Consider the following 12,496-nt stretch of genomic DNA (forward strand, 5'->3'; position numbering starts at 1 on the left):
AACTCCCCCCTTTTATAAGCCATGGATTCCCAGATGGTGTTGCTCATATACTTCTGGGTGTAGGGCTATCCACCAGAGGAGCATAGTCAAGTACCAAGGACCACACTCTGAAAGAAAACCAGTCTCCCTCCTATACCAGCCATCACCTGTCAAGAGCTCCTCAGCTAGGGGTGGAGACTCATGAGTTCCTTCATGACCCAAGCTATAAAGCTGACCAGATTAATCTTGTACAGACAATATTTTTTCAAAGGGAAACAATATCAATCGTCTTTGCATATCAGGTAAGGGAAGGACTCTAGAATTTCATGCAAACTGACCCATCAGTTACGAAAGGGAGAAATTCCAAATGACTTAAAGCATAGGCTAGTATTTGCTCCCCAAGCTGCCACATCCCAAAGAGGGGGTAACATGCACCCATGAACAGAAGGTGGTAACCTGTTAAGTGCAAAAAAATGGAAGGTTTTCAAACTGGTGTGTTGCTTATAAATAGATCACTAGCCTGTAGATGCTGCACCGACAGAATCTATAGAAAACACACCAAAATGCTTTTACTGGTTTTCTTTGAGTCTTGGGATTCTGGTTGTGTCTATGCTCTTTTTGTTTTGTTTTGTTTTGTTTTGTTTTGTTTTGTTTTGTTTTGTTTTGAGACAGGGTTTCTCTGTGTAGCCCTGGCTGTCCTGGAACTCACTCCGTAGACCAGGTTGGCCTCAAACTCAGAAATCTGCCTGCCTCTGCCTCCCAAGTGCTGGAATTACAGGTGTGCACCACCACCACTGCCCCGCTCTCATCTTACTTTAATCTAGCTAGGATTTCTACAATGAACACACAGGAATTTATAATCAGAGAACCCACACACCTACTCCCTTTTCTATGGCTCTTTCTTAGAAACTTTGCTCTCTACCTGATTTGTCCAGGCATCCACATCAACCTTGACCAAGTCCCAAGCTGTAGCCTCCACCTGCCAGAGCGACCCCTTTGCAGACCCCACAAAGGGGCTCCCAAGCGTCTCTGGAAGCCCCGTCCATCCTGGATGCTTCTTCCAATCACCAGGAAGAGGGACCCTTGATCATGTCTAGTCTGCCTAGAGTCAGTGCTACACACCTCATTTAGATCCTGTGGCCAAGAAGAGAACTCTCTGCCTCTTGGCTGGGACTCAACCTTGGAGGATGCGTCTCAAGATGGCCCTGTGTGATATAGTGGATATGAGTTTAAACTTCCAGAGGGGAGATGGGGGCATTGAAGCCCCAAGGTGTCTCATTGCTGTCATGTAGTATCAGATGCTATCAGATGGTATTGATGGTGAAGGGTTTTCCATATGTGTCCTAATCTGCCACAGGAAAGATTCTGGATATTTAAAAGCCACCTCAGGGATCTTTAGACAGTGTAAGAAGGGGTCAAAGGGGTTTTGACTAAACCTGGACCAGCAGTTTGTTCAAAACTGTGAGCCCAGCACCAGCAACTTTGGTCCGGAGGAACCAAGTATGAATCAATACTGCACACTTGACTCAAAAACATGAAGGTTTCTCCCGAGTTGATTCACCCAGGTGACACATCCAGTATGTCCCAGCACTGGGCTCACACTAGGGAAACGTGTGGTAGACACAACAAACACCTGTGAGCCTTTCCTGCACCTGACACTCGGGACTTACTTACTCCAGGAACTAGCTCTTGATGAAAGCCGTAAACAAACCCAGAGATACTTCTGTCCTCAAACTTCCTGGTTGTTCATCTTGCCCACCCACACACTTCATAACCAGGAAGTCCCAGAGGAGAAGGGGCATTGTTTTGTGGTCCTTTGGAGAAAGAAGGATGTACGGAGGGAGGGAGCTCTCAGCTAAGTGGCCTGGCCTGAACCTGTGTGTGAAATTTAACAGGATTAGAGAACCCTGGACCCAGAAAAATCAGATATCCTGTCGTCAATCTTCAGAGGTTGTTTGAAACCGAGAGAACAGGATCTGGTGTGCCGGCCTCCCTCACCAGAATGGTATTCCAGCTGTCATCTTAAATAAGGTCAACAAACCGATGTTGTTTCCTCCCTGCAGAACTGGGCCCTTTCCTGAGATTAGGTCTGGCCGCTGTTTGGCAACTGAGAACGTGGGGGTGGGCACACAACCGCCCCACATTTCACTCTACCCTCAAACATTTAAATCAGGAGCAGGAGTGGGTAAGCGACTGTCACATCTGTCACCTCCCTTCCGCTTCTGCCACCCAAACCCAGGTTCCTTCAGGCCACTGTAGCCATTTCCAACCTTGCAGGCCTGAAGGGCTGAGATTCACAAAGGACATAGATGGTGGGGAAAAGCTCCAGTGGTTTTCATGCCGCCACCTGTCCTATCCGTGCTGACTGTAAACTCAGGGCGAGATGGACACGGGGAGGGCAACAGAAGGGGCTGGTGAGACCAGGACGCAGTGGGCCATGAGTGGCGGGATAGATCAGGGACTTACGGGAGAGGAATGTCAGTGAGTAACTGTGTGTGTTGACCAGGGGTTCTGTGTGTGTGTGTGATCTGTCTTCCCCAGCTCCCAGCCACTGCTCTTTAGAGAAATGTCTGTCTCCTGAGGTGCTGTGGAGCTGAATGTTTGCTAGGGGAACTATTGACTCATGTATTCATACGTTCATTTAACAAATACTTATTGAGCATCTACATTGTACCAGGTGGTATTGGCGTGTCAGAGCGGCCTGAGGGGTCACCACAGGTCCAACCTAAAAGAGTTAACACAGCATGATTCATATATAGGACCTCCCCCCTCCTCCTGTTCCCCTTCCTCCTCCTCCTCCTCTTCTTCCTCCTCCTGTTCCCCTTCCTCCTCCTCCTTCTCCCCCTCCTCATCCTCTTCCTTTTCCTTCTCCCTCTTCTTCCACCTGTCACTGTCTCAAATAAGATCTTACTTTTAGCCTAGGATGGCCAGGCAACTCTCCTGTCTCAGCTTCCCAAATGCTGGGATTACAGGTGCAGGGCACGATACTGGTTTTTAGATAACATTTCTGAAATGACAAAATTCTATAGGTGGTGGCTGACAGGGTGTAGGGACAAGAGGTTGGAGGGACAGTCTCGTGAGGACCTTTGTGCTGACGGACCACGTAGTTCTTAACTACGATGGTGAACAAATGAAGGTACTGGTTTTACACGGGCGATCACACCAGAATTACTCGCGTACACATGTATGGATTTTACCTGTGGGAACCTCACCTGTGCTTTGGGTACCCACTAGACTCTAGCAGCGAGGCTCCGATGACCACGGGGCTCCCAGCAATTGAGTGGGAAGCCACATGGCTTGTTTCTTGAGCTCCTCCATCCCAGCCATGGCCTTGCTTGGGGCTCTCCTTCCGCTCTGCTCCACATTATCAGCCTACCTTCAAGTGCAAGTAGCTCAGGATACCCCCTTTCCCTGCAGATGCTGATGTGCCTCTCGCTGGTTTTCAGACCAGCCTGGCTTTGGTCTTCCACCCTCAACTCTGGCCCTTCCGCCATGGGTCATCAGGTCAATGCCAGGTCAGTGATTCCCCCCTGCAGAGAGGGGCTCCACCGTAAGCCTCCAGTCGCTGATTATACAATTGGACTTCTTACAGGCCAGGAAGGGTGAAGCTCTGCACCTCTACTTTATAGGCTCTGAAGACCTGGAAGAGGCAGCCACATAAAAATCAAACGTGCTCTCAACAGACTTTCAAGGTTTTTTTTTCCCTTTTATATTCTACCACCCTTGCATGGAATGACCACAGAGCACCATGCCCTTCTGGTCACACGACTCACACACAGGGCATGCCTGGGAAAGCCAGAAGGCCACACCCATACTTTGGTCCATTAGAAAGGAGGGAGCAGATGGAGGAAGGAACCATGATGATCCCCCCACCTTTTCTCATGTTCGTGGCTGCTTCTTCCAAGAATAATGATAACACGGTTAATCTAATTCTTGATTCACATTCAAGGTATTTTTCAAGTGTATTTGTGTGCACTAGGGTACACGTGCATATGCATGTGTGGACTAGAAGGGAACATTGGGTATTTCATCTGTTTGCTGAGTATGATGATTTAATTTGACCGTCTGGCTATCAAGACCAGGAGACCCTCCTGCTTCTGCCTCCTGGGAGCCTTGGATCTAGACACAATGCTATGTCCAGCATCTCTGTGGATAGCTGTGGGAGTGGGGCAAGTACCTGAACTCAGGTTATCTCACCAGCTGAGGCATCTTCCCCATTCCTCAAGGCCTTTCTAAGAAAGGGGTTTCTTAAATATACTAGAATTGATGGGTAAATACTTGATTTTTCAACAAGGATTCTAATAATGTGGAATTAGAGCTGCCTCAGTGGTTTACTGAGGTATTTGCACACAGACTGACAGCAGGATGGCCATCTCCTGCAACAGAGAGGTTCAAGCTTACTTACTTCTCCCATGCTGGGACAAGATGACTGACAAAAGCTACGAAAGGGAGGTGATGGTTTATGTTGACTCACAGGACCAGGGTACAGGCTATCATGGTGGGGAAGGCATGATGTCAGGAGGGTGAGGCAACTGGTTACTGTTAGGACCGTCGGATAGCTTCAGAAAGACCACACCAGGCCAAACAGTTTTCGTTGAGAGAGGAAAGGGCAAGGTGGTGGCAGAAAGTGAAGGGAGAGAGAGAGAGAGAGAGAGAGAGAGAGAGAGAGAGAGAGAGAGAGAGAGAGGAGGGAGAAAGAGAGAGGGGGGAGAGGGAGAGAGGAGGGAGAAAGAGAGAGAAAGGGAGAGAGAGGGAGGGAGAGGGAGAGAGGAGGGAGAAAGAGAGAGAGGGAGGGAGAGGGAGAGAGAGGAAGAGAGAGAGAGGCCTTTATATATGGATGGTGACATGGTTACAGGTAAAGGTGGGAGGTAAGCCAAATGGATTCTGGGAAGATGATGGCTGTTGCCTTGGCAACAGGTGTGCGGGTTGTGCTGTGGCCTGTGTGATGTTACAGGTCTCAGAAGCCCTGATACCAACAGTTACACCCACAGTCAAGAAGCTGAGAGGAATGAATGCTGATGCTCAAATGCCCTTTGCAGTAAGAAATTTAGTTTCTTAAAAAAGACCCAGAGAAATATTATGGGAATATGTTTTATTTTTAATCCAAGGTGTGGAGCTATGGGGCTGCCTTAAAGCAGACAACTATGATTTGCCTCATGCTCTAGCAGGGCATGGTTTTGCCGGCTATAGGTCATTTCTGCAAGAGTGTGACCTTTGGAATTCTGGGGACTTTTCAGAGGATGTAGGGCCCTAGAAGTGGTTGTTGTTTGTTGCTGTTTGTTGTTGTTTATTGTTGTTGTTTGCTGGATTTTGTTGTTGATTGTTGTTAGCTGTTGGTTGCTGCTGGTTGTTGGTTGTGGTGGTTATTGGTTGCTGGTGGTTTTTGGTTGTAGTGGCTGTTGGTTGTTGTTGTTTGTTGTTGGTTGTGGTGGTTGATGGTTGTTTGTGGTTGTTTACTGTTGTTGGTTGGTTGTTGTTGGTTGTTGGTTGCTGTTGGTTGTTTGTTGTAGTGGCTGTTGGTTGCGGTGGTTGTTAGTTGCTGGTGGTTGTTGTCTGTATTGGCTGTTGTTTGATGTTGTTTGCTGTTGTTTATGGTGGTTGTTGTTGGTTGGTTGTTGGTTGGTTTTGGTTGTTGACTGCTTTTGGTTGCTGCTTGTCATGTAGTCATGTGAGAAGAGATGAAAAGAGGAAATTAGAATCCTGAAAGAAAAGATCAAACTTGTCCCAAGGAACTCAATGCCTCCAATCAGTACCTCTAATCAGCGGGAAGCAGTCTAAGGATATCATTGATCCCTTTCCCCTCTATCCTTTCTTTTCTTCTCCCTAATGTTAGGGGTTGAAAAGTAGATGAAGAGAGGTGGAGAGGGTGGAAGAAAAAGAACCCAAGAAGTAGCAACATTCCAGCTACAGGGTTTCCTTTTGTATTCAGTCCTGACCTCTGTTCAGGGGATGAGATGGTGCCACCCACGTTCAGGTCGGATCTTCCTTGCCCAGTTAACACAATACAGAAACTCTCACAGACAGGCCCAGAAGTTTGTTTCTTAAGGGGGCCTAGATGCCATCTACAACAGTGTCAACAACCACAGTTACTGTCCCCAGGTCCTGCCAGTGAACTCTGTTTTCTTTCTTTTGTTTTCAAGATAGGATTTCTCTGTATAGCCCTGGCTGTCCTGGAACTTAGGTTGTAGACCAGGCTGGCCTTGAACTCAGAGATCTGCTTGCCTCTACCTGAGTGTTAGGATTAAAGGCTTGGGCCACCATGACCTGGTGTGAAGTCATTTTCACTGTGGCCCAGTCCTGGTGCTTTCAGACCTGTGGGATGATCTGAATTTTCATCCTCTTGCGTTTTGGTGGTAGTCTGCTTCATTGCATTCCCGTCTGCATCTGAGATAAACAGACCATGCAGGTCCAGGTGTATGTCTGCATCAACAGAGGCACGAGCCAATTCCGTAAAACTTTTGGCATCCAGAATAAGTAAAAAAGGCAGCTTTTGGGGATCCGTAGAGATGATGGCTGATAAGATGACTCCTACAAGAAGACAAACAAACAAAAGAAAAAACCCAGTTTATTTCCATTCGCAGCACTGAGAGTATAACCCACAGCCCCCATGCAAATTAGATGGCTGCCTTTCCCATGAGCTCCATCCCCAGTCCAGTGTTCAAAGTATAGCCTTGTCTACCTGGAGAGGACATTCCTCAGAGGTGTGTCCTCTCCACCTTTTAACTCATCCTTGATCCAAACAGGAGAGAAGAGGATATATGCCGTTCTGTGTTGGCAGAAGAGAAACCAGAACTGGAATCAGAAAACCTACTTCCAGGAGAGTGGCTTTGTCTCAACGAACCTTCGTGTCTTCATCTCTGCAGAGAAGCTAATTCCCACCAATCCCCTACCTCCTGGGTGCTGGGATGATCTGCATGGTGGATTATGGGAGCACTTGGTTCATTTTCATGTGTTTTGAAGAATGGCTTCTTTCATAATCCTTGAAACCTCCGAGTATGGAGAGACCCAGCCAGTTCAGGGAGGACACGTGGGCTAAGCTGTGCTTCTCAGTGGAACAGGGACTTCTTGAATTGCAAAAGCATCGATGTATTTGTTTTGTTTTGTGACAGGTCTTGCGACGTAGCCCAGGCTGGCCTTAAACTCATATCTGCCTACCTCTACCTTTCATATGCTGGGATTCCAAGCCGTGTGTGGCCATGTCTGGCTTGAGGTGGCGCTGGAAGAAATCCAACCTATCTATCTCTTGGTTATGTTGGAGATCCCCAATGTTTGCCTGTAAGTCGGGGTGTCCTCCATCCTCTGTACTCACGTTCAAGGTATAGCAGGGTAAGGAAACTTTTAGTGAGTGCCCAAGATGGCCCCCAAAGGACCTGGGTTGTAATAGCTGAACACAGGTGATGTCAGATTGGCCTGGATTCAAATCCAACCTCTGCATAGGGAGCTCGTGACTTTGGTCAATTTGCCTCACTCTGAGCCTCCCCTGGATGTAATGAGGACAATGTCACTCCACACCCAGGGAGAGAAGGCGTGAGAAGCAGCTGCCCAGCCAAGCAAGGGGCTGGCCTCAGTAGGAGTGGATGCAAACAGTCCCTTGCCTTAGAGATGACAGTGACACGGGATCCCCCTGCCTGTGTGCCAGGCCACAATCAGAAGTAAGCCAAGGCCAGGTGGAAAACCACTCCCTCCCACCTGAGGGAAGAAGCTGGCAGTCTCAGTGGGACAGCCTGCCCTTCCCTGCAGGTGTGGGCAGCCCCATCCCTGGCTTGGCTGGGCGGTGTCTTTACCCATAGCTTATTACCTTCCTGTGTATCCTCAGGGCTGTGGGAAGGGCACTTTTGAAGCAAAAGGGGATAAGACAATTTGGCTAAGTGGAAACCTACATTTCTCAGGTGCTGTGAAAACTTTACATGATTGCAAGAGAGGTCATTTGAGATTTGGGGTCAACCCTTGCAAAGAATCCTAAAACTAAAGCTGCAAGTTCTGAGACAGTGTGTGTGTGTGTGTGTGTGTGTGTGACTCAGTGGAAGGGATATGGACTTTATGTAGTAGAGAATATATACTGTGCCCAAAGAAGGTCTGGCCTTTATTCAATCTTTCCTATGAGAATGTTTTCAGAGGCTGTGGGGTTTGTCAGGTAGTGTATTCTAACAACTTCATCCATCCATCACCCATTCATCCAATCATTCATCAATCCATCCATCCATCCATCCATCCACCTACCTACCTACCATCTACCTTGTTGCTGTTGTTTTTTTGAGACAGTCTTGGTAGTTCAAATTCTCTGTGTGTCTGAGAATGATTGCAGACCCCCGATTGTCTTCTGTCTGCCTCCCAAATGCTGAGAGCTCAGGCATACCAGCCATGTTCAGCTGACAATTTGATTTATGATGGGACCCTTGGACCACATGGTCTCTGCTTGGCCTACGAGGGGTTGAACAGTAAAGGTTATCCACTTAGGATACCTGCAATGCCATGTGAGTGCACCGCAGTAAAATCTCTGGATACAGAGGCTCAGGTGAACGTCCATGTCTGGAAATGCTTGGTTGTTAGAAGTTAGCATGTCAGACAAATCTACTGGGAACAGATGGTGGGAAGCTCTGGGAGCCCTAGTGGATTACAGAACCTGGTTGTAGAAGACCTTGACCTTACACTTAATATTAGAATTGAGTGTGGTCTTCCCATCAGTCAGCCCACTGTGGGATGCCCCTGGGCGGTGCCTCTGATCGACGGGTAATCACAAGTGTGGTCACATGGGCTCCCTTCTCCCACTCTTACCATCATCTTCCTCCTTTGCACCCGGCGTGGGAACAAACAGAGGCTCTGCCGGCCAGCAGCTCTCCTCACACCACTTTAAGGAGGACTTTGTGAGAACGTCATATTTTAGTATCTGTGTATGCAGAGAAGAGAAAGATGGGATCCTGTGTCTGCAAGCACGCTGACTCCCGAGAAGCAGGAGGGCATGAAGGCCACCGAGGGGAGATCCAGCCTTCACACCTACACTTGTGACATCACCCCCGAGTGACATCTGTCCCAGGCAGCACAGCCCTAAGAAGGAAAGAGCCAAACTCCTCCAATATCGACACAGATCACCCGGCTTACAGAAGGCTAGGACCCCAGAGTCCTGAAATTTTCTGGTATTTGGCACTATCTCACAATTTTTACGTTATATAATTAAGGTGTTTAATGCCACTAATTAAAATATGATACAATTCTTTTGTTGCTTTAAAAGAAAAAGCCCGGGCTGGAGAGATGGCTCAGTGGTTAAGAGCACTGACTGCTCTTTTGGAGGTCCTGAGTTCAAATCCCACCAACCACATGGTGGCTCACAACCATCTACAATGAGATCAGATGCCTTCTTCTGGTGTGTCTGAAAACAGCTACAATGTACTTACATATAATAAATAAATAAATCTTAAAAGAAAAGAAAAAGTCCTGACTAAGTCTGGGTGGATGGAGCCCCTTCCCAGGATACCCGAGGTTGTGGTTTGAGTCCCAGCATCCTAAACACAAAGCCAAGAAAAACAACAAATAAAAGAGGGGAGTTCCCATGAGCGCTCATGGGCCTGATCTTGTAAGGTATAGATTCATGGAAGTGGCTTGGGGCGTGTTTGTACTTTTCTCTCTTTCTGTGTGTGTGTGTGTGTGTCCACACGTGTAACCTTAACTTTTGCTTGTGAATATTTTTGTTTAAATATTTTGCATTTAGAAATTTAAATAATTTTAAATGTATTGTTTTATTGTTACTCTCTGCATCTTTACAGCGTGTGGGGGTGGGGCATGCATGCTCGCATCATTGCATCACGCCGCAGCATGCATGTGGCAGCCAGAGGGCAGGCATTGGTTCTTTCCTTCTCCCGTGTGGGTTCCTGGTACCAAACTCAGGTAGCCGAGCTTGACAGCACATCCCCTTACCACCTGAGCTACCTCGTCAGCTCTGTATCTTTAAAAGTAAATAAAAATGTTGATCGGAAAGAAAAATAGTGTCTGGCTGGCACTTTGGACAGCGCTGGGCTCTGAAGAAGGTGAGGCGGCTACTTGAGACAGCACTCCCTGCTCATCGATTTGTCCCCAGAGCCCACCACAGTGTCACATAGTCAGGGCTCCCTAGGGGCAAACAGGAACAGAACTCTTCAGGATTATTCCAAGTGACTTCTCTCCTGTATCTCCTTTCCCACTCTTAAGCCCTGAGGAGTCTGCTTTGCAGACATTAAGTTGGGTCTAGGGAAAGTCAGTCTGCATGCATAGGGACTCCCAGGATGCAGGGCTCTGTACCTTGGTTGGGACTGGACTCCACTGTACCCCAGCAGCAAAGATGTAGCGATATGGCTTCCCGTTGTGAGCGTAATTTATCCGAGGGAGCTCTAGGCCTTCAGAGAACAGAACACGAATTAAATCCCTGCCATCATCGGTTTGGGGAACTTCCCTCTTTGTGCCAAACTGGACCTCATTCCATAGAAACAGTTCCCAAGTACCACCCTGACCTTGATGCTGACCCAGATTACATCAAAGGTGGTCACAGGTAGGGAGGGACCTTAGATAATGATGCTGTCCCTGCCAGAAGGTTCAGGAGTTATGTGCCACAGACCAGAGGGCTTTAAATGCTTAAGTGCCTGTAATTATCCATGATAGAAATCAGAGAATTACAGATTTAAATCAGAGGCCGCTGCAATTTTTAAAAGGCTGTCTAAAAATGCTGTGTTTGAGTGTGTATGTAAGCACACATGAAAAAAAAAACTTCATAGGCACCTGGATGGGTGTCAGTGCACAATATAAATGTGGCTCCTGGGATGGTGCAGTCACAAGTTCTAGAGGACACTGAGGCAACACAATCGCTGGAAGTTCAAAGCCAGCCTGGGCTACAGAATGAGACCCTTATTTAAGTAAATGAAATAAATTTAGTAAATCCTATTATAACCTTTATAAAAAAAAAAAGGATGCTTACAGAACATTTTCAAATCACAGGATGTGTCCATACGGTAAGGTTAAGAAGTGTAAATAGGGCAATTAGAGAGTGTGTCTCTTATGTCACAAAGAGAAAGTTTAGAAGAACACTGTGGTCAGCACTGCCTGCAGGGCTGAAGCTTTATCTTGCAGCTTTAGTTACTTCTATTACCCTTTGCTTAGTCAGTGTTCTTGTTTTTTTGTTTGTTTGTTTCAAGACAAGATCTCTTAGAGCCTATGCTGGCTACTTTGTAGCTAAAGATAGCATTAAATTCCCTTCCCTACCCCTATCTCCCAAGAGTTGAGATTACCAGCATACAATTTGGTTTGTTTGAGACAGAGTATGTGGCTCTGGCTAACCTGGTACTCACAGTAATCCTCTTGCCTCAGCCTCCTGATGCTGGCATTACCGGCATGCATGCACCACTGCACCCAGCTTCACTGTACACATAGAAGTATGAAATACTGATTTGTCTACATAGGGCTTTGTGCACAGAAACTCAGGCCCATGGACAGTAGCACCTCCCAGAGAGCTTTTGGCTGGCTCCGGTGTAGGGTGAGGACTGTTTGGAATCTAGGGATGTTTCTGAGCATCCTCCAGTGCCAGAAATGCCCTACCACAAGGAAGACCTGCCCCATGTGTTGTCACGGCTGAGGAACATGAGCCCATGGGTGTGGCTCCTGTCCTGTGGTTTGGCATTCCGTATATAACTCAGCATCTTTCGGGCCCAGTGGACCAAGAATGCCTACTTGGTAGGAATTGTGACAGTGCAGAGGGAGACACAGGAGCCTGCTATGCCTGTTTAATATATCACAGCCATCCCAATACATCAGCTGTGCATGCCATCTATCCAAGGACCAGAAATGTTGGAAGCTATTTTTAAAAGATCCCCAAATTCTTTTCCTGGGGGTCCCAAGAACCTTCCTTGCTTGTTCCTGCATGGAAGGGAAATATCATGGAGTGGGGCTTTGAGACACACTGTGAGAAAGGAGGCATCTTGCCTTCATAGAGGACCTCGGGCTGGCAGTAGACATGTCCATCTCTCTCCTTCAGGGCTGTTGCTGTTGTAGATGACACCTTGACTAAATTTGAGCCCACTTCTGCATCCTGAAAAGAATAAATTAAAAAACGACAACAAAAAGAAAAGGTTATTCCCACAAACCCTTGCTTTACTGTATTCACCTGAACAGGTTTTCAAAGTGCAATCACCTTGCTTGGCCTCTCAGTAACCACAGGAAGCAGCTATTTTATTTGCTGTCATTTTCAGTTAGAAGTAATGAGGCTGGGGGCTGGAGAGGTGACCCAGCTTTCAAATCCTAGCACCACAAGGTAGCTCACAAACTGTTAATTCCAGTCCCAGGGAATCTGATGCCTCTCCTGGTCTCCAAGAGGCACCACACGTAGAAATGAACAGACAAAAATGCAAAGTACCTATACATTAAATAAATCAATTTAAAAACACAACTATCACTTAAATAGTAATGACGATTGGCAACAGGAACAGAAGACTCTGTCAAGGCCACACAGACAGAGGGAGTTACAGTCAGGACCTACCTAAGCTCTTTATCTCTCTAA

At 47.2% G+C, this 12,496-nt stretch overlaps 1 protein-coding gene across 1 annotated transcript in view; it reads right to left on the reverse strand.

The window, feature by feature from the left end:
• Window positions 1-5,136: 5,136 nt before the first annotated feature.
• Window positions 5,137-12,496, reverse strand: part of Bco1 (beta-carotene oxygenase 1) — a 37,590-nt gene continuing 30,230 nt past the window's right edge. The window contains exons 8-11 of the mRNA XM_052166566.1: window positions 11,923-12,028; window positions 10,252-10,346; window positions 8,755-8,866; window positions 5,137-6,507 (exon numbers count right to left, since the gene is read on the reverse strand). Coding sequence (XP_052022526.1) covers window positions 6,221-6,507; window positions 8,755-8,866; window positions 10,252-10,346; window positions 11,923-12,028 — 600 coding nt within the window. The 3' untranslated portion in view covers window positions 5,137-6,220. The remainder of the gene's footprint in view (window positions 6,508-8,754; window positions 8,867-10,251; window positions 10,347-11,922; window positions 12,029-12,496) is intronic.

This window comes from Apodemus sylvaticus, chromosome 21 (genome assembly GCF_947179515.1).
Source record: "Apodemus sylvaticus chromosome 21, mApoSyl1.1, whole genome shotgun sequence".
Classification (NCBI taxonomy): Eukaryota; Metazoa; Chordata; class Mammalia; order Rodentia; family Muridae; genus Apodemus; species Apodemus sylvaticus.